We start from the raw sequence: 26,912 nt of genomic DNA on the forward strand, positions 1-26,912 counted from the left end.
TAGATGATTCAGCTCTAAAATTCCAAGGTTCTAGGACAATCCATTATATAAATCAAAAATTTGAGCACCTTTCATGTTAAAGAAACATACAGATTGTATATGTGAAGCAGGGACTAGTGCCATGGGTAAAACAATCAAATAACTCAAATGGAATACTACCAAAAATTATTATTCTATCAGCTTTAAATGTATTGGAAATAGCCTAAATGTAAGCAAGCATTGCCTCTAGTTTCTGTGTTTATTCTAAACCTAATTGTTACCTAAGGAAGAAGGTTGGAAAGGTTGGACACACACTGTATTTAATATCCGAACTATAGGAAGGTTCTGTTTAAGGGATTACGAATACTTCCAAAGTAAACAAAACTAAGCAAATGTTTAGTTTTCAAGAAATCAACATATATTAACACCACCGCTGGTCATTTACCACTGACCACACACAAAGGGACCATACAAAAGAATTTGGTACCTGGGAGTCTTGGTTTTTGTTATGCACTTGGGTTGCTTGTTTCCACTGGTTTATTAATTGTACCAACATCTTTACAGCATTATCAAGAAGCGTGGGATGGACATCAGTCACTTCACGAACAACGAAATAAACAAATCCTGAAAGCACATCCTCCCGCCAATCTGGAAAATCAAGCATTAGTGCCTGGAGGGTATTGAAAGCCAGAGCACGCAGTTCTTCATCCATATGAATTGTGAGCCTACCAAGAACAAAATTCCATTAGCAAACCTCAAAACCTTCCAAGTAGTTTTATCATCTAAAACTTAAAACTAGGAACTTAAAAAATATGTCCTCTTCACTGATTCCTAAGAAGTCTGAAGATAGGAACCAATATTCACCTTTTGTATATATTCACCCCTATGTTATTCTATATTCACTTGTTTAAATTCACATATAAATCTATTAATAGTAGTTGGTACTTCTACTATAATTCAGATAGTAAGTTTGATCATAATTAAAATGCTGTACTTTAAAAAATACAGACTGACATATCAGAGTACATTTAAAAAATTCTTTGATCCTTAAAATGCTGTATGTTATCTTGTAATCAGTCAAAAATTATATCCAATCATACAATATCTTAGCACTATCTCACATTTGTTTAGTCCTTTATTATCACTGGAAAGAACATGATTTATCTGTCATTTTTTTCATGCTGCTGAGGTTACAGTTAAATATAAGATGGCTGATTGTAAACAAGAAAATTGAATAAACCAAGATGAAAGCAATTTAACAGAAATAATCCTGAAGCATGAGAGTAAATTTTGGAGTAACATCATAAATAGGGTGAACCTAGAAAAAAAATAGGAAAAAAAAGTGTTGATCTAACACAGAAGTCCCTAAAGAGACTTCGAGGAGAGGCTACATAAAATTACCTTCTAAAGATATCAAAACAATAGGAGGACATGGAAGTAATATTAGCTAAAGGATTTTACCAGAACATAAAGCAGAAAATGATAAACAAGAAAAACCATAAAAGACGGTTGCAGTAGTGAAGCTACCATTATATAATACTCTATGGGCAACAGTTTCTGACTTGGGGCTGAAGAGGATTTCTTTAGTGACTGACCATCAGGACACATACATCAGAGTTAGGAAGAGCCTGAGTGAATAAGCTAAGTAGCTAATATTACGAATACGCCACAATGACATGCTTAGGAAGCTGGGAGGGTGGAATTATCTTCACTGACAGAGGAGGAAAGCTGTGTGCTTTAGGTGGAAGGTGATATCACCGTCTTCACCCCGTTGAACTCAGTTCTGGTCTTCACTAAGCCAACCTTCAACTGACAGTGAGACCGAAGAGAACATCTATTACAGCTCGACAGACTTGGAAGTAAGCCACGGACGAGCAGCAGCAGAAATATCATGCGGGGCCAGATTTAGGCTCTCTAGCCCAGTGTTCTGTCTCTGATAGTGGCCCCGAGGGAGGTACTGTGGAAGAACAGTGACTGTCTCCATGACGCCCACTTTAAAGATGATTTCAACATCCCTTAAATCCCCAAAAGTATACGTGTCCATCTTGTCCCTATCTGTGTAACTCAGGATATACCCTCAGGAGTTAACCACCCACTGTGTAGAGAAAAACAATATAGCCTGGCTAATTTAAGGCAGAGGAATTAACTTTTCTTAGACATAGCATACAGGTTTACAAATGCATCTTTGTTTTGTTTACTTGCTTTAATTAAAAAACAAAACAAAACAAAACCCCAAGATTTAGAGATCGTAATTCCAAATGGTAAGAATGAGGGACAAAATAGAACAGACCCTAGAATCCTCCTTTCTGCTGAAGTAAATTAGTAAATGAATCTCATAAGGGAAAGAAGCAAAGCAAGTCACAAAGCTGTCATTCACTGATGAGATGTCTGCTCCCTTCACTAGGCTCCCCAATCCCTGCCCCTTATGATGCAGTTTCTTTTTGGTGGGGGATATGGGATCACCATCCACAAAGGTGCAGGCGAGTTAACTTAAGGGGAGGAGTAAGAGTACAACTGAGTAAGAGCTGTTTACTGTTTTTCCAAGGAATACCATTACAAATCATTAAACCTCTTTTCCTTCCCTAACACTGACATGAACTTTGTAACTCTTCAATCCAATTCACAGCAAAAATGAAGAGAGTGGAAAGGGATGAATTGATCTCATGGTGCAAAGTTTCAAAGTAACGCCTTTTCTGCCCTCAGAATCCTGAATGGAGAAGACAAATGCCATTCTGTATCTTGATGGCAACCTGCAACGGTTGAGGATAGGGTAGTGACGGGTGTGTGAAATGCTAGGTGTTTTCGAGGAGGAGGTAAAGGGTTGCTGAAGAAGTCTACTAGCTGTTCGCGGTGAATTTAACTCAATTCTTAGCGATAAGTGCCTGGCAACCAGTAAACATCTTTCAATACAGTCAAGTACCCCTGTGGTGATAGTTGGTCTTTCATTTAGAGCAGAGGCCAGCAAACTACAGCTCGAGGGCCAAACTGCAGGGGGCGCCATGGGAACACGGCCACGCCCCCTCCTTTACAGGCTGTCCTCCGCTGCTTTTGCGTGGCACTGGAGACCATGTGACCTGCACATCCTAAGATATTTCCCATTGGGGCCTTCACAGAAAAATGTTTGCTGACCCCTTATCTACGGAATCCCTAAGTCCACCAACAAAAAAGCAGCTTTCAACAAGCCTTCACCTCAGCTTAGAATTAGTTTTGGGAGCAAGTATTTAAATTTGGTTGGCATGGTATTTCTTATTTTATAAAGCTATGACAAGCCCAACAGAGGAAAGAGAAGCAAAAACTTGAACCCAACAGGCTCTGTGATAGGAGAAATTAGTGACAATGAGATCTGGTCACCAACCTGGGTGTTATAGGAATGACTGCAAGAGTTAACCCAACAGCTCACTGCCCAGGGGGTAACCCACACATCTGCTAAGGAATAATGCCTTGCCTAAATTCTAAGAAATATACTAGATGGAAGGCTAGAAAATAGAAAAATAGGATTTGTACAGGTATCCAAAAGAACTTTATAAAGTTAAAAATGAGTGGGGAGAAGGTGTTTAACAAAACATAAAAGACAAAATGGAAGTTTAGAAAGTTTATCAAGTAAAAGGAATGAACATGCCTTTATTACTGTGTTCATGAGAACAATAACAGGGGTGTATTCAAAATTTAAAGGGACTGAAAGAGGTAAAAAGTAACATAGCAAAGAGTAATTCTCATTTACCTTGCTAACAGTTCAATGAGGTCAGTTCTGCTCATGCCATCAGGAATCAACCTTGGAATAGCAGCAATACAAGTCCTAAACAAATCAATTTTGGGTTTTCTTTCCCCCCTGAAAAATATATAACAGGATTTAATAAGTTTATTAAATGTGCTAGATAATGAAAGCAAAGTTGGAAAAATAATTATAGAAAATAGGAGTCTCCTTCCCCTAAAAAAGTTTAATGTATTTAATATAAAAAGAATTCATACAAATCCAGTAAATAGTCATCAGTTTATAAGTAGACAAAAGAATAAAGAGATAATTCAGGAAAGAAAACACCTCTAGCAAGCAAAAAAGATTTTCAGTAGTTGGAAAGCCACAGGAACTATTATGTTTAAATAATAATATTTAATTATTTAGAATACAATTATTTTAAATTAAAAATTAAATATAATTTAATCAGAACCTAACCTTTAATAAAGAATATTTAATTATTAAATCATAATAAATAATATTGATATTATTAAATAACCAAACATTGGTTATTTTAGGAACCTACAAAATTAACCAAAAAAATGTTTTTCATTTAATATTATACATTAACAAGGGTCGTAAAAAACAGACATTCTCATATTCCACGTTGGTACTATTTTCTTTTTATTTTACTTCAGGATATACACAAATACACACAAATATATATATTTAAACTTCTACATAATTAAATGTCAATTTTGAAAATCCTGGTTCCTTCAGAGGCTTGATTCAATTTATTTCTACTACATTTTCTTCTAGTTATTCAATGATTTTTAAAAATTTTAAATATCTTCTTAATGCACTGGTTTTTGTTTTTATTTTGGTCTATATTTCAAGGTGAGGATTTTAGTTTATTTTATCCAAATTGTTCTTGAGGTGGCCTAAAAAATTCTCAGGTAGAAAAGAATTTGGATGTTTAAGCATTTTGGGTCAGTATTCATTATAGTGGCAAAAGGCTTGCTACCTACTTTTAAAGATTTTATACAGTCAGTCTTCTCTTTAAATGGTTCCAATATGCATGAATTCAGTTACAACAATTCAGTTAAATAATACCAGTTTCCCTGCTAGCTCAACAGCCCATAAATCACTATGCAAATAACAGATTACATCATAATCCCTGACTAATCATGTCACTTTTTTTTTTTTAAGTTTTATTTATTTAAGTAATCTCTACATCCAACATGGGACTCAAACTCATGACCCCGAGAACAAGAGTCGCATGCTCTTCACTCCTTCACACAGACAGCAAAGCGGGTAACTGTGTTGCTTCCTTGTCCCCAGTGATAAACACAGGTGACATTTTACAAACAGGGATCATCAGAAGAGGAAACTGGCCAACAAAGACTTAAGTGCAGCAGTTAGAAGAAAAGCAATACTGCTGGAGGTGAAATTCGAATCAGACATGAATGGTGTTACAGAGGGAACAGCCGGTAGGGACTGTTGGTGCTGCTGTTTGCAGACCGCACATTACAGCCAGGGGAAGCTAGTGAGGGCAAACTCTGTCACACAGGAAGGAAGGTGGTTGTGACAAAGAGGACAGAGACTTTCCAGAGAAAGGGAGGCAGAGGGAAAAAATATCAACACTGGAGAAGTTCTCAGAGATGTTAGCATATGCTATTATATAATAACTCTATATTAATTAAATTGAGAGATCAAATATGCAGTTTGGTGTTTGAAAACCTACAATGCAGATATTAATAGCTAAAAAAATGTCCTCCCTTATTACAGGATATGTAGATACTAGCAAATAAAACAAGTTACTGCCGTACAATACATCCTCTGGAGGAGAAAGTCCCTAACAGATAAGGAAAAAAGATGCTGGGATGACAAGCAGTGACAAGCCTGGGGCTGGGGGGGCAGGGGGCTGAGGTACTGTTTCAAAAGAACTACTCACATTATTCCCCTCTGTACCTCTTGTTACCAGGAGATTTTTAGGTTTTCTTTTTTGTTGGGGTTCTGGAAATAAGAGTATGTGTTTGACTTACTAAACCAACCATATCCACACGTGTCAAGGATAATCAGGATTTATCTATCGGTCATGGAACAAGGATAGGGCCTTGTCACTGGCAACTACGCTGAGATCCAGGAGGACTTTTGCTCTCTATACTCGTTTGATAGCACTCTAAAGAATAAAACTGAGCACGTGGAAGGAATCACTGTATTAAAAACTGCAGCAGATGGCAATATGGGACAACTCCAGAGGAGAAAGGAAGGAAGCAAGAATGAACCTCTTAACGAAAACTGAAATAGCAATGAAGAGAAATAGTTCACTACATACGTAATCATGTCTTCGGGCTCCTTATTGGACATCTGCACACTAGTCATACACATCGGTCTCCCAACTTCTTTGTCCAAATGTCTGAGAATGCTATCTAATGCTTTACGCACTTGAGGATAGTACACTGACATTCCTAGGGGAAAAAAACCTCACAGTTATAAGATGTCAGAAATTAGATAAAGAATAGCCGTAGTTACCTTCCATAAAAAATAAAAGCCTATCTTTAAAGGACATCAGCTATTGTTGTCACCAAGGAAGGAATTTCAACTGTGATATACTCTTCTCCCTCATGATCAGCTTCAGTATATTGGAGAGAATGTGTACAACTCATGCACAGAACTAAAATTACTTTGAAGGAAGTACAAAATGCAGTGAATATATCATGTAAGAAAATAAAGACTGAATTGGAAGACTCTTAATATGAAAACTTATAGGTATTATCAAAACTGTATTCACTTTTTGTATCATTCTGTACTGGAATAACCATATTAGACCAACATTTTCATTTTAGATTTGATAACAAACTTTTTTTTTTTTAAGATTTTATTTATTTATTTGTCAGAGAGAGGGAGCGAGAGAGAGAGAGGGAGAACGGCAGGCAGAGGGAGAAGCAGGCTTCCCGCTGAGCAGGGAGCCCGATAAAGGACTTGATCCCAGGATCCTGGCATCATGACCTGAGCCGAAGGCAGACGTTTAACCGACTGAGCCACCCAGGTGTCCCAATCACAAATTTTTTCAAAAGAATATTAAACTGTATCACAAAGCAGTTTATTTGGCCCAGTTAACACTAACCTATGACTTTTGCTTCTTCATCTGTCAAGGTTTTGTTGAGAAAAATTTTCTTGACACGAAGAGTGTTTCCTGAGGGAAGAATAACCCCTGTCGTGGGCATCGGTGGCTCCCCATCCTTCTGCTGCAAGCTGTCTGCTATTACAAGGAAGACTCTGAGGCCTATGTTCATTCTCTTCAGGGAAAAAAAAAGTTTCAGAATGAAATCAAAGTGTCAGAAAATATCCTTTTTTCACGTTGAAAACATCTCGTCAATTAACCCTGGGGAGGGTGGGGGGCAGGAGGACATGAGGAAACTAACTTTTCTGTCCAATGTCTTTTAAGTAGTCCAGGCATTACAGTTTAATACCAAATTCCCGAATGCCGCCCCTTCACTTCTGAGGCCAACTGGCTCTCCTATTCTCTAGAAAGCTTATTTCAAACCTCTTTCCTCCTTCCTCAGCAATCCTACCCTCCTACCATCCCCTCCCCTCTCTAAGCAGATGATAGGTCTCCTACTTCACAGAAGAAAAAGCCATCAACTGTCCTCAGTCTCTCACGAGGTTAACACCTCTTCTCCCTCTCCTTCGTTTGGATGACAGACAGTCAAGGGGGCGCTGGGCTTCCTCGGTGTTAGGATCCCATCTGCTCTTGCTTTCCCAGCAATGGTACACCACCCATTTAGCCCTTCTCTCACTTGCATCTTCAACACTTCCCTTTCAACTGGATATTCTGTTTACTTCCATTAACTATGCTCAGTTATCTTAATGGAGCAAGTCCTCCCCATAATACTTCCCTGAAGCAACTCTCCCTCATTAGTGACTTTTCAAGCAGCACAGGACATGGTCAACTCTTCCTTGTTTTCTGAAACACTCCCTTCCTCTGACTCATCTGTGCCATGGCTGGCTGAGTCATCTCTGCTGACACTTCAGCTCTGGCCTCCTTTCGCCACAGTCAGTGTGAGACTGCTTCAAGATGAGGTACTAGACTGCCTTCTCCTATCATTAGGTTTTCTCTCCCAGAGTGACTTCACGTATCTACATGGCTTCTGTTACCACCCACACCACATCCCCCGCCAATGTGAAGCCTCACTTCTCTGAACTCGGACCCTCAGACCCACTTGACATCTCTACTTGGATGTCAAAAAGATGCCTCAGGTTCAACTCGTTCAAGCCAAGTGCACTTTCCCCTCAACCACAATCCCTTCTCAAGGTTTCTTTCCAGGGTCAACAATCTCCTCTCCAGCTGCACCACCACGGTTCTCAGCCCAAGCCACCACTGTCTCTGCCCTATGCCAGTGGTCTCTAAAGTGGCCATGTGCATCCCAATGGGTGTGCAAGATAGCTCACTGGAATATAGGAAATAAATAAAATTTATTTATATGTATTCTTAAATCTGTTTAAGTAAGATTAAAGTTTAAAGCTTTACTCATCTTTATGTATATGTATTTTATTTATATGTATTTATATGTATTTTTATTTGTATTTATATGTATTTTTTATTTATATGTATTTTTAAATCTATTTAAATAAGATTAAAGTTTTAAGCTTCACTTGTCTTTATATACGACATAGCACCAGTGTCCTCCCTTAGTCTAAATATCACATGGTCCTGTCACACAGTCATAGAAAACATCATGAAGGAAGTGGAAAAGCACCATAATATACTGGGGTTCACAGAAGTACCCCCACTTACTCATACTTCCGGTGTATTAAATGGATAATTTTTTCTGGCTTTAACTAAACTCGATCTCACAAGCTGAAAAAGATTCTGAAAATAGGGATTAAAGATAATCCTAAAAGAGTAAGCCCATGGAACAAGACAACAAAACAGAACTCACACTCTTTCTACTCCTCCTACAAGAGCTTCAGTGAGGAAAAAACTTATATTCAGAAATAAACTTGTTCAATGGAGAGAATATTTTTGAAAATGGATGTTCAAGAAAATCTCTTTCATTATGTGATTTCCAAGGTTGGAAACCATATTAAATATGTCATCTATAAAAATACTCATTTCTGCTCACTTTATAAACCTGGAAATAATTTTAATGTATCTTAAAAATCCTACAAATGAAAAGCTTCAATAACTTTCCAACTCCTTTGTTAACTACATAAATATATATTTTAGGATTTGATTATGAGAAGGACCAGCACAGTAATTTTAAAGAAATAAGAGATAATAACCTTTTTATATTCTCCAATGTCATTTGATTCTAGTAAGCAATTAGTTTGTAAAATACTTTTGAATAATCTGAAAATGTAATGTCTAAAGAGTGAGTTAGAGTTTACTAAGTGAATAACAGGGCCACAGAAGTAGGAAATGTTTAATATTTAATTCTTTTGCCTATTTTTTTTGTAATCGTAAACTCCACCTGGGGAAAAGGATTTTTGCCTGTTTTGTCTCTAATACCTAAAACAGTGCCTGACATGTTTTTGGTGCTCAAGAAATGCTAAATAAATGATATTTAAAAATCCGATACTAATATTGATAAAAGAAACCTGAGCTCATATCACAACCTATAGAAGTCAGCTGAGCTGACTCATCTGGAAAACTTCCTCTCGATTATTTTTCACCATGCTATTAAACCACTGAGTCGGCGATCAGAAAGGTGAAATAACTGGCCTCAGATCACACTGGTAATTAAAAGTAAAGCTTCTAACTAATGATTTGAGTCTAAGCATTCTAATTCCAGAAACTGCTCTAAAAAAATAAAATAAAAAGTTTATATAGAATAGGGTATTACCATATTTTATATATATATATATATATTTTTTTTTTACCTCTGGATTAATGGTGAAAGTTTTAGTAGATTTTCCAACACTGAGAAGATCAAATATTATTTCTTTCATTGCAAAATCCAAACGTTCCTAGAAAAAAATAACAATCAAGGAATGCTTATAACTTGCCACTACTGTATGTTGGGTATCGTGTGCAGAATTATACATATAATGGCAACAACACAGGTCTGTGCCCATTAAGAACTTCAAAAATCTAGATGGACTAAAGAAATACACCTATGAAGTAAGGTTAAAAAATATGATATGACTATAAATATGTTACTTAATTATCAAATGATTTAATATCCCAACAAATAGGATAAACGTTTTAAACACTCATTTACCAAAATCACACCCCAAAATCTAAGTGAAGGAATTCCCAGAATGATGACAAAAGCAAACAGCCATGCAGCAGGCCTAGACAGCAGCGAGTTCATCCTGAGACAGGCAGACTAGGTCTCCAGGAAGGAAACCTCCACGGAGAGAAAAAGATTAATAAGATTAACTGAGGTTTGAGAGGAGTCACACAGTTCTCATTGGTGTGAGGTGATTAATCCAAGGGAGAGATCTGAGGGTAAGAAAAAATAGAGACGTGCACCAAAGGCAAAAGTTTTCTGAACACAAGCTCTCAAGCACAATTTGCTTTCACCTTACCGACACATTTATACCCATTGAATCATCATTAGTTCTGTGCTCCAGTAAATAGAAATGTATTAATTTTATTTAAATATTCCTTATTTCTTCACTGTTCAAAATAATTACATTATAGATGATCTGAATCATCAAAATCGTCACAGTTTCAGCTCAAAGAGGACACAATGAATATTCTGAAATCAAAGCATTTTCCTTAGTTGATGAGGTAACCCTGGGCTTCATGTCCCCAGAGGGAATGTGGCCAAAACCTGGGATTTGCTCACTCAGCACCTGTTGAACCCCCTTCTAATAAACCTTCCTTTACTGCAGAGATGAGAAAGCTCAAATCGTATTTCCCAGGGTTCCTCAGAACAGTGGGCTTTGGGATATGATTTAGACCCTGCCAAAGGGTATAGTCATGTGTGTCCACGGGAACTGGCATACATGAGGAAGAGGAGGAGGACAGGAGATGGAAGGAAGCTTCTACTGATGGGGACTGATGGGGAAGCACAGCAGCAGCAAGATTCTGAGGCCACTGTGATGACTTCCTCCCTTGGCAGCTCTTTGTGGCAGAGGGAGCACTCATCCTGAGAGCCCAATTCTGCAATTTCCTCTTAGTCGTTCAGAGTAGTCCTACTAGTGACTCTATGACCCATCCAGATTCCTTCAAAGACCCCTCTGGGCTCAGCTAGCTACAGTGGATTCTAGTATCTGCACCTAAGAAACTAGATGAATGCACGAGAGAACAATTCTCCAAAAATCTTTTGAGATACTCAAGAGGTCAACGGCTTAACAGTAGGATCGAGAGAGACCTCCCAGACCCTTCCTAAATTACATGCTTCTTTTGCCCGTGGGCCTCATTGCCTTCTGCAAGAGTGCAGATCAAGGACTTAAACTGACTTTGTCACCAAAAAAGTACTAGCATACTTTAATTTTTTCACTATTCAATATTAATAAATGTTTTGTTATCATGCTTTCAGATGTGCAACTAATTTTAAAACACCAAATTACTATAATAGATTATGCATAAGTTGCATGTATATGTTTATTATGAGATAAAGCACTCACCTGAGCAATGAACTGAATAATCTTCACAAATATATTGAGAGGTGTATCACGAGGAACCACACTACGTGAACCTTTTGGAAAAAGTGCTGACACTATGCTCATAAGACGACTATAGAAAAAAAAAAAAGACTCAGTCATAAAGAGATAATGACATTAACAGCAAACATTTTTTTTTAAAGATTTTATTTATTTGACAGAGAGAGACACACAGCGAGAGAGGGAACACAAGCAGGGGGAGTGGGAGAGGGAGAAGTAGGCTTCCCGCGGAGCAGGGCTCATGACCTGAGCCGAAGGCAGACGCTTAACGACTGAGCCACTTGGGCACCCCTAACAGCAAACATTCTTTGGCTAAAATTAACAAGTCAGGAAATGACAGATGTTGGCGAGAATGCGGAGAAAGGGGAACCCTCCTACACTGTTGGTGGGAATGCAAGCTGGTGCAGCCACTCTGGAAAACAGTATGGAGGTTCCTCAAAAAGTTGAAAATAGAGCTACCCTACGACCCAGCAATTGCACTACTGGGTGTTTACCCCAAAAATACAAATGTAGTGATCCGAAGGGGTACGTGCACCCCAATGTTTATAGCAGCAATGTCCACAATAGCCAAACTGTGGAAAGAGCCAAGATGTCCATCAACAGATGAATGGATAAAGAAGATGTGGGGTATAATATATATATATATATGTATGTATACACACACACACACACACACACACACACACACACAATGGAATATTATGCAGCCATCAAAACCCCCCGAAATCTTGCCATTTGCAATGACAGGGATGGAACTAGAGGGTATTATGCTAAGCGAAATAAGTCAATCAGAGAAAGACAAGTATCATATGATCTCACTGATATGAGGAATTCTTAATCTCAGGAAATAAACTGAGGGGTGCTGGGTGATGGACATTGGGGAAGGTATGTGCTATGGTGAGCGCTGTGAATTGTGTAAGACTGTTGAATCACAGACCTATACCTCTGAAACAAATAATATATGTTTAAAAAAAAAAAAAAAGATAGTAGGAAGGGAAAAATGAAGGGGGGCAAATCGGAGGGGGAGACGAACCATGAGAGATTGTGGACTCCGAGAAACAAACTGAGGGTTTTAGAGGGGAGGGGGGTGGGGGGATGGGTTAGCCCAGTGATGGGTATTAAGGAGGGCATATACTGAATGGAGCACTGGGTGTTATACGCAAACAATGAATCATGGAACACTACATCAAAAACTAATGATGTACTGTATGGTGACTAACATAATAAAATAAAATTAAAAAAAACAACAAACATTCTTCCTATTCTCCATAAGATGTCAAGAGAATTCATATTTCTTCTTGAGGTCTCTATAATGTTCACTAAAATTCCATCATTGTGATATTTTTTACCAAGATTTTTTTAAAAATACATTTTTTTAAAAGATTTTATTTATTTGACAGAGAGAGAGACAGCAAGAGAGGGAACACAAGCAGGGGGAATGGGAGAAGAAGTAGGCTTCCTGCTGAGCAGAGAGCCCAATGTGGGGCTCAATCCTGGGACCCCGGGATCATGCCCTGAGCCAAAGGCAGATGCTCAACGACTGAGCCACCCAGGCACCCCTAAAAATACACTTTAATACAAAGGCACTCACCTTTGAGTTACAGTGTTGCTTTCACATTTTATTCTAATTACATAAACCCACAACAATCTATACAAAGATTCCAGTGCAACTCGAGACATTTTAGGATCTTTATTCTGTTTAAAAACAAAAGAGAATAAAAATAAACTTACTAAACTACTTGTAATCATTTCAGATCAAATACAGTCTATCAACAACTAAAAGCCCTTACCCCACTCCTTTCTTTCAATCTAAAGCAGGTTTAAAAATGTAAATATAAGTGTGGTATATGGTAAGTACAGAAGGTTGGAAGGTAACCATAAATAAGGAAATCCTGAGCCATTCCTTAGACTCTCAAACAAAACAGTAAAGTATTAGTATTAGTTTAATATTATATTAACATTTTAAAGAACTCCTAAATTATACACGCATCAACTTACTTGATAGAAAAATGGTTCACACAATATTGACATCATGATGGAAGGATTACTAATCTTTGGAGTAATTCACTGCAGCCCATATAGTTAAAATTTAGAACACCAAAAGTTATTATAGATACTTGCATTTATGAAAAAATGAGAAATATTATTGAGTGATTATCCTTATAAGGGAATATAGAATAGAGCGTGGAAAGCGTGGACTCTGAAATCAGGAATGACTACCAAAGCCCATCTCTGGGCACTGTTCTATCACCTGGTGCCACAAGCAATTTTGTCATCTCTACAGTGGAGATAAAATAGTACCCACCTCACAGATCAAGGAAGTTATGATGTGGGAAGCACTTGGAACACTGCCAGGCACACGTTAAATGCCCAATACATGTTAGCTACTATACCTTTACATCTTATTTACAATGAGAAATTATTTAAATTATCATTTAGAATGAGAAAATTATTCCATTTCAATCACAATTTGATCTGTAAACTTTTTCTTCACACTACTTATTATAAAAAGTAAAGTTAACAAATAACGAGAGTCATGTAATGAGATTTAATTGTGAATTTTGAAAATGCAGCTAATGGTCACCTTCATCAGGAGCATTTTTGGGGGTGGGGGGCAGAGGGAGAGGGAGAGAAGAGAATCCTAAGCAGGCTCCACGCCCAGTGCAGAGCCGGACACAGGCTTGATCACACGACCCCCAGATCATGACCCAAGCCAAAATCAAGAGTCAGATGCTTAACTGACTGAGCCACCCAGGCGCCCCAGGAGCATTTCTTTATGCATGTTGATTGGTTGTAGGATGCACTGATTGCTATAAATTAGCATTCATTAATTTGGTTTGGGGACTTTTTAAGATTTTTATTTATTTCAGAGAAAGAGAGAGAGAGAGGACGAGCAGGGGGGAGGGGCAGAAGGAGAAGTAGGCTCCCCACTGAGTAGGGAGCCTGATGTGGGACTCAATCCCAGGTCCCTGAGATCGTGACCTGAGCCGAAGGCAGACGCTTAACTGACTGAGCCACCCAGGTGCCCCACATTTGGGGGACTTTTTATTGTTAAACAATTGTTTTATATACAGAAACCAACAAAAGGTAGTTTTAAAATACTAAGTAATTTAGCTACTCTATTTTACGTTTTCTTAAGATACAGAAAAATGGACAACTAAGTATGATTAAAAGCAATGCAAAAAGGTAACAATTGAGGATTAAAAAAAAACAGCCACTAGAAAATATAATTTTACACATCTATATGAGGAATTGATATAATTAAGAATGGAATATTGGGGTGCCTGGGTGGCTCAGTCGGTTAAGCAACTTATTCTTGATTTTGGCTCAGGTCATAACCTTGAGCCTCAAGCTTGATCCTGAGATCAAGCCCCAAGTAAGGCTCCACGCTGGGTGTGGAGCCTGCTAAGGATTCTCTCTCTCCCCCTCTCCCTCTGCCCCTCCCGACCTCTTAAAAAAAAAAAAAAAGAATGGAATATCAAGTATTCTGCTGGTCAGTGTCTCAACATCAATCCCTCCTTCCATTGCTAAATCCATTATGATTCCAAATTTCAAATACACTCCCCAGTATTTACTAATTTCTTACTAATGTAACTAAAGTAACATATAAAGTATCATGGAATATATGCATGTTACTAGTAACAACCAAGCTTTTTATAGTACTTTCTTTTCTGTCACATAACTTTCTTTTCTATCATTTAAATCCAAGATATCAAAATATAATATGTACACTCCAAATAGTATTTTCACATTATTAAATTAGGTTTTCAAAATAGGACTAATACAAATTAATATATAAGTTATATATTAAAAATATTTAAGTCCAATTCTGCATAAAAAATGTTCTTATATCTTATCTTATGGTTAATAAAGTATTTGGGTTATCTTATGTTAAAAGTTGATGTATCTGGAATAAAAAAACTTGACTTTCAAACTTCCTAAGATGGACTACTATGTTTACAAAGCAGAGTTACTCTATACTGAACAATGCCAAAACCAGATGAAAAATGATAAAGCAATGATCGCTTATTCAGTCACCAAAATGCTGCTATACATGTCTGAATAATAAAAACATCCTAAATTGATCTGAGCCTTAAACAAAGATATATATAATTGCTTAGTCACAATTTTGGTATAAAATGAATAATCAGATTGTTACATAAATTAAAATCCAATAAAGTTCTGATATGTCCAATATGTTTGGCAGCAATCATTTTAATGTTTCTTTCCCTTTTTTCTACTGGGAACCAAAACCAAAATATTTTGTTTAGAACCCGAACCCTATGAAAGTTTTAAAAAGACAAGCATCAAAAATCATATCCACAATCTAAGCTACTATCTCCTTAATCTCATTGGAAAATGTTTTTTAGAGTTCCATTTATAACAATGTAATTAATGTAATGTTAATTAGACAATAAATTAAACAGACTATTTTAAAACTGAGGATTTGGGTTAAGAATCAACATTCATGATCCCTTCTACCCCGTAAATTCACCTTCTTGGGGCCACATTAATATTATCCCTGCTGAGTGTCCCTGCTGTTTGCTAGTCTTATAGGAGGAGAAGCAGGTTGGAATAAATACATTAGACATGCAATGCAACAACGGGTAAAGAAAAAAAAAAAGCCACACTTAAAGGAGATAAAGCAGTATTTTGTTTTGTACCGTCAACACAACTCACCTGGAGGGTTTCTATTTGTTTTCTGATACTGTTGTTAGATGGCATCTAAATAAAGCAATGTGAGACAGCAAACATAAACATGAGATGCAGCACATGCATGTTAGATGAAAATAAGCACAAAACAAGACAGCTCCTCACCAAGGTCTCTATTTAGAAGAAATTTGAAAGTTCCAAGATAGTGGCCAGAAACACTAAGGAAAAAAATCCTGTAATTCGGGCATCATGGGATACATCTATAATACTCGAACTAAGAGAAAGTAGTTAAATTTTTAACTACCTTAAATTTTCCTCTCAAAGCACTGCATTTGAGTCTGAGCAAGTGTAAATTTTTAAAATAAGCATGCACTATAGAAAAAAAAATCTTCAAATTATTTCTATAGGATATCTACTCTTATTATCCCCACCCCACCCCTCTCCAATTATTCTTCAGAAACTTTGCAATCATTTTTCACACAGTGACCTTAACTGATATAAAGATAGGGAACTAGGAAACTATCAAATTCTGTTTAGGACAAAAATAACAGATTTAACATTTTCTGTGAATATAAATGGATGCTTTCTCATGCTAGTTATGGGCCTACAGGACTAAAGCTCATTTCTCACGGTTGCCAACTTCAAAAACTAGTATGGTCATTTATAAAAAAGTGGACATTAAAGTGTTTTGAAAATGTATCCTATTTATTCTTATGGCTCTAGAGAATAATGCCTTTTAATATCCCAGAATTATAGCCAAGTATTTTCTGAAAATATTCAGTACAGCAAAATTCCTTACAGTCCATTAAAAGGTAACAGGTGGACCTCAAAAAGCAAAAGTTATGGAACTGAATGGATCTAGATGTAGATCCTATCTCTATCACTTTTTGGCTCCCTGAACATGGGTTACTTATCTTCTTTCAGCCTCTTTCACAATAAGAATTAAGAGATACTATATTTAGAGCATCTAGCATATGGTAAATATTAATAAAAACCACCTTTTAAGAAGTCGTAAGTCTAACAAATGAAAAACTGTTATAGTTCTTTTTGAAATCGAGAGGTTACTTGAATCTCAAAACAAAATCACTTTAGGGCGCCTGGGTGGCTCAGTTGGTTAAGGAACCGCCTTCAGCTCAGGTCATGATCCTGGAGTCCCAGGATCGAGTCCCACATTGGGCTCCCTGCTCAGCAGGGAGTCTGCTTCTCCCTCTGACCCTCCTCCCTCTCATGCTCTCTGTCTCTCATTCTCTCTCTTGCAAATAAATAAAATCTTAAAAAAAAAACAAAAAAAAACAAAATCACTTTAGGCCTTTATCTTGAACCAGTTTTTCCTATATATAAAACAAATAAATTACATCTGTTACAACAGATAACTAGTGTAGGTTTTTTTCCTGCATACTCAATGCCTTACCTCAACTGTAGTGTAGCCACAGTATCTAAAACTTAATAAATAGGAGTCAATTCATAAAATTTCTGCTGAATAGAGCCTTAATGTAAGTTAAGGGTTAATGGCCAAGACAACTATATTCCAAATATTCATGCTAAGGTGGCTCTTATCTCCTTTAGCCTGGCAGATTGACATTGCCATTAATGAAAATGAACAATATGCCAGAAATATTTAACAGGAGGTAAAGGTTCAAAGAAAACAGCATTTTAAATGAAAGCCTTAAGACAAAAAATAAAAGTTAAGGTACTGCGAAAGAATTGCAAATATGTTAGGTGAAAACGTATATATATAAAAAAACTCCAACAAGCAACAGAAAAGTATGAATTGTCATGAAACAAAGCAACCTTTCAGGAAACACTTAATGCAGGTCTTAAAATATTTTATTAAAATTATGGAAAATCATACCACCCAGAAAATGATCAATTCCCTTTCAGTCCCTGTATCTGTATGAATTTTTCAAAATGAGGACAGAAAACAGTTTAATGCAATTATTTAAATAAAACCTATTTTCTGGTTGCATGACATAAAAAGTTTAATAAGCTTGATTTGGTCCTGAGAATTTTCATAAAGAAAGCAAAGAGAGTATATTAATTCTCGTGCAAGTATGAATAATATTGATGTGTATCTAGGAGAAAAATAACCAAAAATGTTTTTCAAAGACTTATATTTTCTGTATACCTCTTTAAGTAATCAAGGCATTTATGAAATGATAAATTAAGTCATGGAAAATATATATATAGGATAATGTTGTTCAGTGGACCATTATCAAAGCGGGAAAGAAGAGCCAGTCCTATTTCTCAAATACCCCAATGACCTATAGGGTCAGAGAAAAGTCATTTAATCTAGCTGTGCTTGCTTTCATTGTCTTCAAAGTATAAAGGTTTTCAATGTTATCCCTAACTCAGAGGAATAACAGGAAATGAAATGTCATGTCTGTCATGTTTCTATAACTTGTAAGCAAATATTCAAACATAACCATCTATGCATCAAAATCGTGTTCAAATCAAGCATTTACATGATATGCAGGTAAGGAGCAGTGCCATGTTCCATGTCAGATATTAGCTGAGCTCCTATCCACAGAAGAAGATCCTGTTAGATCCTGCTAGCACAATATCTTGGGAAGATAAAGATCCTACTATCACACACTTTTGTTGACAACACTAAGAGAGACCGGACATGGATGTGCCAAATAGTGTTAGTAACAACTATCTCTTGAATCAAGGCAGAATCATTTCAGGAGTTTTGTATCCATGTGGAACCAACACCAGGCTTTTAGATTTGGCTGGGCATGCTTACATTAAATGTGCTTTTAGTGACATTTTATTATCAAGGCTTGTTTCATTTTCAGACTTGGGACATTACTTAATTTTCTCAAAATGAAACACAAATAAGTAACTGGAGAGTTCTGTAAGATTAATACTCTGCCAATTCTAAAGGAATTTATTTATTAACAAATATTGCTAGGTCTAAGAGAATATAAACAACAGTTGTTAAAAATGTACAATTTTGCATTCATTAAGACAAACTAAATTTTCAGTCAAAAGTTTATTCTTGTCAATACATGATTCTCCACAGAAAGAAAGATGTATAAGAAAAGCAATATGGTAAAGTATTACCATTCAAATGTACCAATAATAATGAAAGTTTTATTACGTATTGTTCAATATATATGCATAAGTGAATATACTACAGTCAGAATATTTACAGGTCAGAATGTGATTACATCTTACCTTTAAATGTGACAAACAGTTCTGTAGGAAAATATGCCAGTTATTTAAAAAAAACTGTTTCTGACTGACACACAAAAGGCAGGTAATTAGTGGATATAGAGCCTGTAGGAGACAGGGAAAAGGGGATTAACATTTTTCATGAAAAAGCACTGGAGCTGTAAATTATATTTATTCTCATCAACAAAGAGAAGTAAATGTTTTTAGGCAGTGTTCCCATTTGTCATAAGAAGTACGATCTCATAGAGTAATCTAACAAAAAATGAAAACGGGCAAATTTTCTATAAGAACAACTCCTTAATCTATCTCATCTCATGCTTTTATTTTTCCGTAGACGCATCGCTCCTTCAACCAATACAGTGGTTAGGAACCCAGGCCCTGGGATCAAGGACAAACTGGCATTAAAATTTCAGCTTTCTATTTGCCAGGTGCGTGACTTCAGGGTGGATATATTAAGTGATCCAAGGCTCGCTTTCCTAACATGTGGAGTGCTGAATAATAATTATGTATCTCCTACAGGGTTGGGAGGCTTAAAGTAAAACAAAGAATGCAAAGCACTTAGTTCAATGCCTGGCACAATCACTGTTTATTCATTATTAGATCTCTATCTTAAGTGGTCAAGTATTTGTCTAATTCTCCACACTTTCTCCAAGCTGCATAAAAATTTACAGAAACTCCTTTAACATTATATGAAGTGGGTGGTTAAGTGTGGCGGGGGGCGCGGGGAGCCTTAAATCTCTGAATAGAAATGATGCAATTAGACAGACAATGGTTCCTAAATAATCTAATACTTCTGAGTGCAATTAATTATAATGTAAAATAAAGGAATTTATGGTTTAATAGGCGTATAGTCAACCTCCCACATAGTATAATACATAATTTAAAGCACCTGTCAAGACAGGTAAATACCTAGAATGAAGTCTGAATAACCTATCAACTGTAGAGCTAGTCCAATTAGGAATAGAAAGTCTTAAAAAGAGCAGGAAAAATATATAAAACTTGCTCTTATGTTGCATTTTGGATATTTTATAATACTTTGAAATCTCTCCTGAATTCATAAATCAATTATTCTAACTCCTAATGAAATACTGAAAGCTTTGAATGTTTTTCAATACCAATGAATGCTTCTTTCTGGAGCTCAGTTCAAAAGTAGTCTGATAAAGCATCTCCACAAAATTTTTCAAACAGGGAACATTCACTTCATTTTTAACAGCCTAGAAAGATAACAGAAGAAAGAAAGAAAATGGTTACAAACATTAGATAAAACTATACAAGAATTACAAGAAATTTCTGTAAGGTTTGAAATCGGTTAATAATTCACGACTATCTCAGCGAAGTCCTGCAAACTGCCAAATGACCAACTTGTTCAGTAAATAAGAGGAAGTTGGCCCCTGCCCTGAGAACGCAGGTAAGGGAACAGGCAATGAGCATGTGCTACAACAAACAGATGCTGCAAGAGGAAATTCTCGGTGCTCCAGGCACTCAGAAGGGGCCCCTGGAGAAAACCTCCACAAGGAGGTAACACCTCGCTGAATCCACCTCCTCTTCCCTGAAATAGGGCAATAGCTCCCCAGGTAACCTCTGGCCTTGCCCTCCACTATTCTGTCCTCCCACACTGGGATCCAGCCGCATCAGCTAGCTTTTGCAGTTCCTAGAACATATAATGCGTGGTCTTACTTCAGGGCATCTGCACTGGTTTCTTCTGCCCAAAAAGCTCTTCTCCCAGATACAGCACACCTTACTCCCTCGTTCCTTTAGTTTTTGCTCAGTTGTTTCTACCTCTTTCGAGGTGGAGGTCTCACCTAATCACTTTATCTAAAATTTCAACTTCCTTACTCCCTCAGCAATTCTCCCCCACCTGACTTTACATTTCTCCATAATACTTATCACCATCTACATACTATATATTTTATATACCAGATGACTGTTGTCTGCACTAAAAGTAGCTCTCTAAGAGCAGGGAGTCTTTCCTACCTTGATCATTCCTGCATTCCCTTTGCATAGAAGAGGCTCTGATACAAAGAAAGCATTCCATACATGTAATGAATGAGTAAGTAGAGTCCAACCAGGCAAAGGGGGGGGGGGGGGAGGTTATTAAAGAGGCAAGAATGTTCCAGACAGAAGGAGCTTTATGTGCAGAGTGGGTGCTATGGGTTGAACTGTCACCTCTCCCGCAACCCAAATTCAGATACTGGAATCCTAACTCTGTGTACCTGTACCAAATAATGTGTGACCTTATTTGGAAATTGCAGATGTAATTTGGTCACTGCAGATGTAATTAGTTAAGTTAGGATGAAGTCCTATTGGGGTACGGGGACCCTAATCCAACATGACGGGTGTCCTTGAGAAAAAAAAAAAAGAATTTGGACAAAGACGCACACAAGCAGAACGCCATGTAAAAATGAAGGCAGAGCTCAGGTGATGGTTCCCTAAGCCAGGGAATGTCAAAGACATCAGAAACCTAGGTGAGAGGCACGGAACAGATTCCCCCTCACGGCCCTCAGGAGGATTCAACCTGACAACACCTTGGTCTTGGACACCCAGCCACCGAAACTGTGAGTCAGTAATTGTTGTTTAAGCCATCTAGTTTGGGGTACTTTGTTAGGGCTGCCTTAGCAAACAAAGCAAACATGGCAAAAAAGAAGAATCAGGCAACACAGTATTAATGGACCACAGTCAAGGGTCTTTCTTCCTACAACCTGCTCCTTTTAATTACCTTAAAAATACAACCTAATCCCAGTTAGGTACCCGGCAAAACCAGATTTTCACATAAGGGGGAAGCACCAATGACAACCTGGGATTGGATAAGCAGTAATTCAAACCACTTCTAGAAAAAGAAATTGAAGTACATGTACTAATGATAATAGACCAAAACTGACGGTTTTATAAATGATTTTATAAATTATACCATCTTGGCTAGAAGCGGAAGTTAGTAACTCTCCATGTATTCAGGTTTTATTTTAGTTGAAAATTTTAAATGTGGAGAAATTTATTTTCATGTTGCGAATCAAACTGTAGTTTAGACTTATATTTTATAATATTGAATTAAATGGCTTGTGATCTATATATTCATATGAATTGATTTGTGGTATTCAGGTCCTGTCTAGGGCATGTTTAGAAAAGGTGGATAGGGAATTGTAAGGAAAGTGAAGAATTTCAAATATTAATGACAGTGACTGGCATGATTTTTTTCTATACCTGTCTTGAATATTTACTTATAAATATTTGAGGATTTTTTTTTAATGGGTATGAACAAAAGTCATGAATTATAGCTTTGCAGGTAGTTTGAGTCAGATAGCCTCCTAGTCCAGTTTTTAGCCATGTGAACAGTCTGTTTTCTTTTTGATAAAATAAACCTATCATTTATAAAACCATTATGGAATGTAAGAGAATCAGATATATAGACCCACACATATAGAGCCAATTGATTTTTTTTTTTAAGACTTTATTTATTTATTTTTGAGAGAGAGAGAAAATGAGAGGTGGGGAGGGGCAGAAGGAGAGAGAGAAAGAAAGAAGCAGACTCCAGGGAGCCCAAGGCAGGACTTGATCCCCGGACCCTGAGATCATGACCTGAGCTGAAGGCAGATGCTTAACTGACTGAGCCACCCAGGAGCCCCCCAGCCAACTGATTTTTTAAACAAAAAACTAAGCTACTTAGAAAGCACTGTCTTGTCAACAAATGGTCAGATGGTGCTGGAACAACTGGATATCATATGTAAAAACAAAACAAAAACTTAAAATCAGTTCATACCTCAACCATACACAAAATTAACTCAAAATGGACCACTAACCTAAAATTAAATCCTAAAACTAAAATATAGGAGAAAACCTTTGAGACCTTGGGTTAGGAAAAGACTTCTTAGATATGATACAAAAAGCACAATTGCTGAAAGAACAAAATGATAAATCAGACTTCATCAAAACTTCTCTTCCAAAGACAGTTAAGAGAATGGAGCATATATCTGATAAAATATCTGCATCTAAAACATATTTTTAAAATATATTACGGTGCCTGGGTGGCACAGTTGGTTAAGCCTCCGACTCTTAGTTTCGGGTCAGGTTGTGATCTCATTAATCATAGGATCCAGCCCCGATCTGGGCTCTGTGCTCGTGCATCAGTACAACGGCTAAAACTAAAACAATTGGCTAAAGCAAGAGTTGGTGAGGATGTGGAAGAACTAGAACTCTCACACACAGCCCCTTGGAATGCAAAATGTGTGACTATTTTGGAACATGGTTTGACAATTTCTTTAATAATCAAACATATACCTTCCATTTGGTCCACCAATCTCACTCCTAGACATTCCCCCAAAGGAAATAAAAGCATATGTCCCATACACAGAGTTGTGCATAAATGTTCACAGGACCTTTATTTGTAACAGCCAAACACTGGAAACAACCCAATATTCAAAAACAGGTGAACACATAACCAAACCATGGTATATCTATGTAAATGAAATACTACTCAAAAGAGGAAAAACCCACTGATATATTCCACAACATAGTTGGAACTCAAAACAATAATGCAGAGTAAAAAGAAGCCAAAAAATGGCTTTGTACTGTAAAGTTCCATTGATATGAAATTCTAGGAAAACCAAAACTAACGTGGAGTGATAGAAAGACAATCGATAGTTGCACTGCCCAAAGGTGGGGTGAGTGGAAGTAGGAATTAAAAAAAAAATAAGGAAACTTTCAGGGTGTGATAGATATGTACATTATCTTTTGGGGGGGAGCGCAAAGGGAGAGAAACTTAAGCAGGTTCCATGCCCAGTGCGGAGCCCGATGCGCGGCTCGATCTCACAACCCCAAGGTTGTGACCTGAGTCGAAATCAAGAGTCAGATGCTTTACCAACTGAGCCACCCAGGATCTCCAGATATGTACATTATCTTGATTGTGGTGATGGTTTCACTGGTACATACAAAGGTCAAACTGTATACTCTAAGTATGCATAGTTATTATATGTCAATTTTACCTCAAGTTTAAAAATGAAATGATATATATGAAAAGAATATTTACACAGCAGTGTGTAGTATACTGAAAGTGAGTAGCATATCACATATACAGAACTGAGTTGGGTTAGGGAAAAAAAAACCCGTGGGAAATAAAAAACCTGGCATCTAAGTATTGTAAAATCCCTTAATCCTATTTATAGCATGCTGTTACTAGTAACTGCAAAAATTATTTTCAAATGACACACTGCTTTTATACCAAGGAAGGCTTTTATAAATCTGCTTCCCTAGATGTTAGTGCAATCATACTTATAATAATCCTATTTTCTAAATAATTTAGAATATATAGTTTGACAAGTATGATGAATGTCAGCAGCAACTACAGAACATTTAAAATCGAGACAGTCCTGTAAATGCCAAGGTACATGTTACAGTACTTTTAATTTCTTCAGAGGCTACTAAAATGGCCACCACACCGTAGGAAGGAAAAGCCATGAGTAAATGCAGTATGTCGCACTGAGCTATTTCAGGCGGCCGTTACCTAGAGGCATAACCTAGAAGCTAGGTTGCAAATACTCCGCCCTCTTAACAGTCTCTGAATCTTAAGGACCTGGGCCCATTCTTTTAATTAAAAGACTAATCAATGCTCTACTAGCATTTGGCTAATAACCATTTTCCCCATATCCACATTATATTCCAAGTTTCCACTTACTAGTCTATGAAATTACCAGAAAGTAAGACTATTTCATGTGGCAACTTCTTCCGCAAAAAGGTACCTTTCACATACAATATAAAAATAAAAATATACTTACAGCAGCTACAGGGATAAGAATCTCCACAAATAAACCAGCAAGTGCATGTTTTATATCTTTATCTTTTACTTCTAAGAAATACTGAGCACATTCCTTGAGGGGGAAAGAGGTATAATATTAGGTTCACAAAAGAGGAAGATTTAAGAATTTTTATATCATGATAATTTTGTAAATACTGTCATTTTACCAAAAAGCTAAGGTCAAAACATGCTCAAATTAAAAAAGAAAGTTAATTCACACTTGTGACAAATTTAACAGTTGGAGTAAGGAATTAATAATGATGTCATTAATTTATATACATTTTGTTTCTTTTAAAAAGTCATGAAGAGCAAGAATAACCACTGTGAGGCTAATTCTAATCCCTGCAATGGAGAAAGTATATCACCTGCATGAACTGAAATGATGCTTCAAAATCTTCTACAGGATACATTTTCACTCGAAAAAATTTCATTCCCATTATTAAGCTGATGATGCTTTGTACCACATGTGGGCTCTGTTCCTTTTGCCGTAGTTCTTTCAATTCTGTCACAAACTTCTTCCTCACAGCCTGAAACCTTTAATATACACGAATATATAATATGATATGAATTTAAAACACTAACTTTCCACATGATATTCAACGTGGAAATCTTTAGATACTGTACCTAAACATCATCTCTTTTCTTGGCCCTCCTCAAAATTACCAGAAAAGCATAGAGAAAAACAAAGTTATTTGTCATTCCGAATCTGCTGTTCATTTATTTTAAAATTACAAGTTCTATAAGGAGATAAAATAAGATTTCTTTATTCCTATCATAGCATCAGTACAGCTCCATTACCATTTAAGAATCATAATAAAAACAAAATCAAATAATCCACCCATAAAACGTCCCCCTGTAAATCAGATAGTGTCTAATTTTTAAGGCTCCTTTTTATAAAGTCTGTAATTTGAGTTATACGGAGAACAAATTAGGGACTACAAATTTGTTCAAGGACATGAACCAATCAGTTTTAGACCACTATCACTTAAAATTAATTTCTCCTTACACTGGAGAAAAACTGAAGGAGAGGAATGGGAGAACATGGTCTCGCACAATGGGAATAAGCGAAAGAACCCGAAATGCTTTCAAATATAAGCACCATCCTGGATTCAAATGACCACAACTGATAAGGGGTTTTTTTTCTGTTTACACTACAAAAAGATACCTAACAATTTAATAACCAATAATACTTAATTTCCCCCCTCTACAAAATATCAAACAGCTAAAGATTTTACTATTAATGTTACTTGGGGAAACCAGTTCCTGAAAATAAAAATGACAAATGAAGCATATTTTCCAATTGTCAGTGACTACAGAGGGGAAAAAAAATAGTGCATACTAATGAAATATGGATACATGATAGAAAATACTACTTATCCACTTCCATTTGAGTCTTGGGGAATACAATACCATTTTCCATGAATGTATTCTTTTGCATTTTATAAGGAAAATATAAAGTGGATAAAAACCTTTCCATTGCAATAACACTAGAATCCAAGGGTTTTCTCTTTTATTAAATTTCTCATAATAATTATTAGTCACTAAAATCACAGGAACTAAACATTAACAAGAATTGTACTTGGCTTCTTAGAATTTAGAAAGGTTTTTATCTGATGATTTCAGGACCAAAGACTCTTTAAATGACATCAAGAAAATCTTCATTGATAACTTTTTACCTCACAAATTTTCCAGTAGCAACAAAGGAAATTCAAAATCTTCCATAGTCTTCAGAGCAACCACAAGATACTAAAGACAAACTTTTTTACTATTTACTATAATGATGGTTCAAGGCAATTCCATGAGTGTAACTCCTAATGAACAACACCTTTATGGAGTAATCTATTACCTCCTTTTTCTTTTTTGGTATCTCTTCTACCTATCCAAAACTCTGTTTGGTGTGTTTTAAAACAAATAAGATAATTAGGAGGAAGACACTGCACTCAGAAATGAAAGTACTCAACTAGAAAGTATGAAAAGTCATTATTAGCTCTGTAGAGTTCTAAAAAAATAAAAAAGACTTAAAAAAAC

The 26,912-nt window shown here is 36.6% G+C and overlaps 1 protein-coding gene across 3 annotated transcripts in view; it reads right to left on the reverse strand.

Moving 5' to 3' along the window:
• FRYL (FRY like transcription coactivator) overlaps nt 1–26,912 on the reverse strand; it is a 255,835-nt gene that overhangs the window by 85,878 nt on the left and 143,045 nt on the right. For all 3 annotated transcript variants that reach the window (XM_078068586.1, XM_036093014.2, XM_078068585.1), the window contains 12 exons: nt 25,250–25,418; nt 24,865–24,957; nt 20,215–20,313; nt 19,103–19,204; nt 15,953–15,997; nt 12,864–12,967; nt 11,237–11,345; nt 9,539–9,625; nt 6,783–6,954; nt 5,991–6,123; nt 3,701–3,808; nt 467–704 (listed from right to left, as the gene is read on the reverse strand). In XM_078068586.1, coding sequence (XP_077924712.1) covers nt 467–704; nt 3,701–3,808; nt 5,991–6,123; nt 6,783–6,954; nt 9,539–9,625; nt 11,237–11,345; nt 12,864–12,967; nt 15,953–15,997; nt 19,103–19,204; nt 20,215–20,313; nt 24,865–24,957; nt 25,250–25,418 — 1,459 coding nt within the window. The remainder of the gene's footprint in view (nt 1–466; nt 705–3,700; nt 3,809–5,990; nt 6,124–6,782; nt 6,955–9,538; nt 9,626–11,236; nt 11,346–12,863; nt 12,968–15,952; nt 15,998–19,102; nt 19,205–20,214; nt 20,314–24,864; nt 24,958–25,249; nt 25,419–26,912) is intronic.

The sequence above is a fragment of the Halichoerus grypus genome, chromosome 3, assembly GCF_964656455.1.
Source record: "Halichoerus grypus chromosome 3, mHalGry1.hap1.1, whole genome shotgun sequence".
Lineage (NCBI taxonomy): Eukaryota > Metazoa > Chordata > Mammalia > Carnivora > Phocidae > Halichoerus > Halichoerus grypus.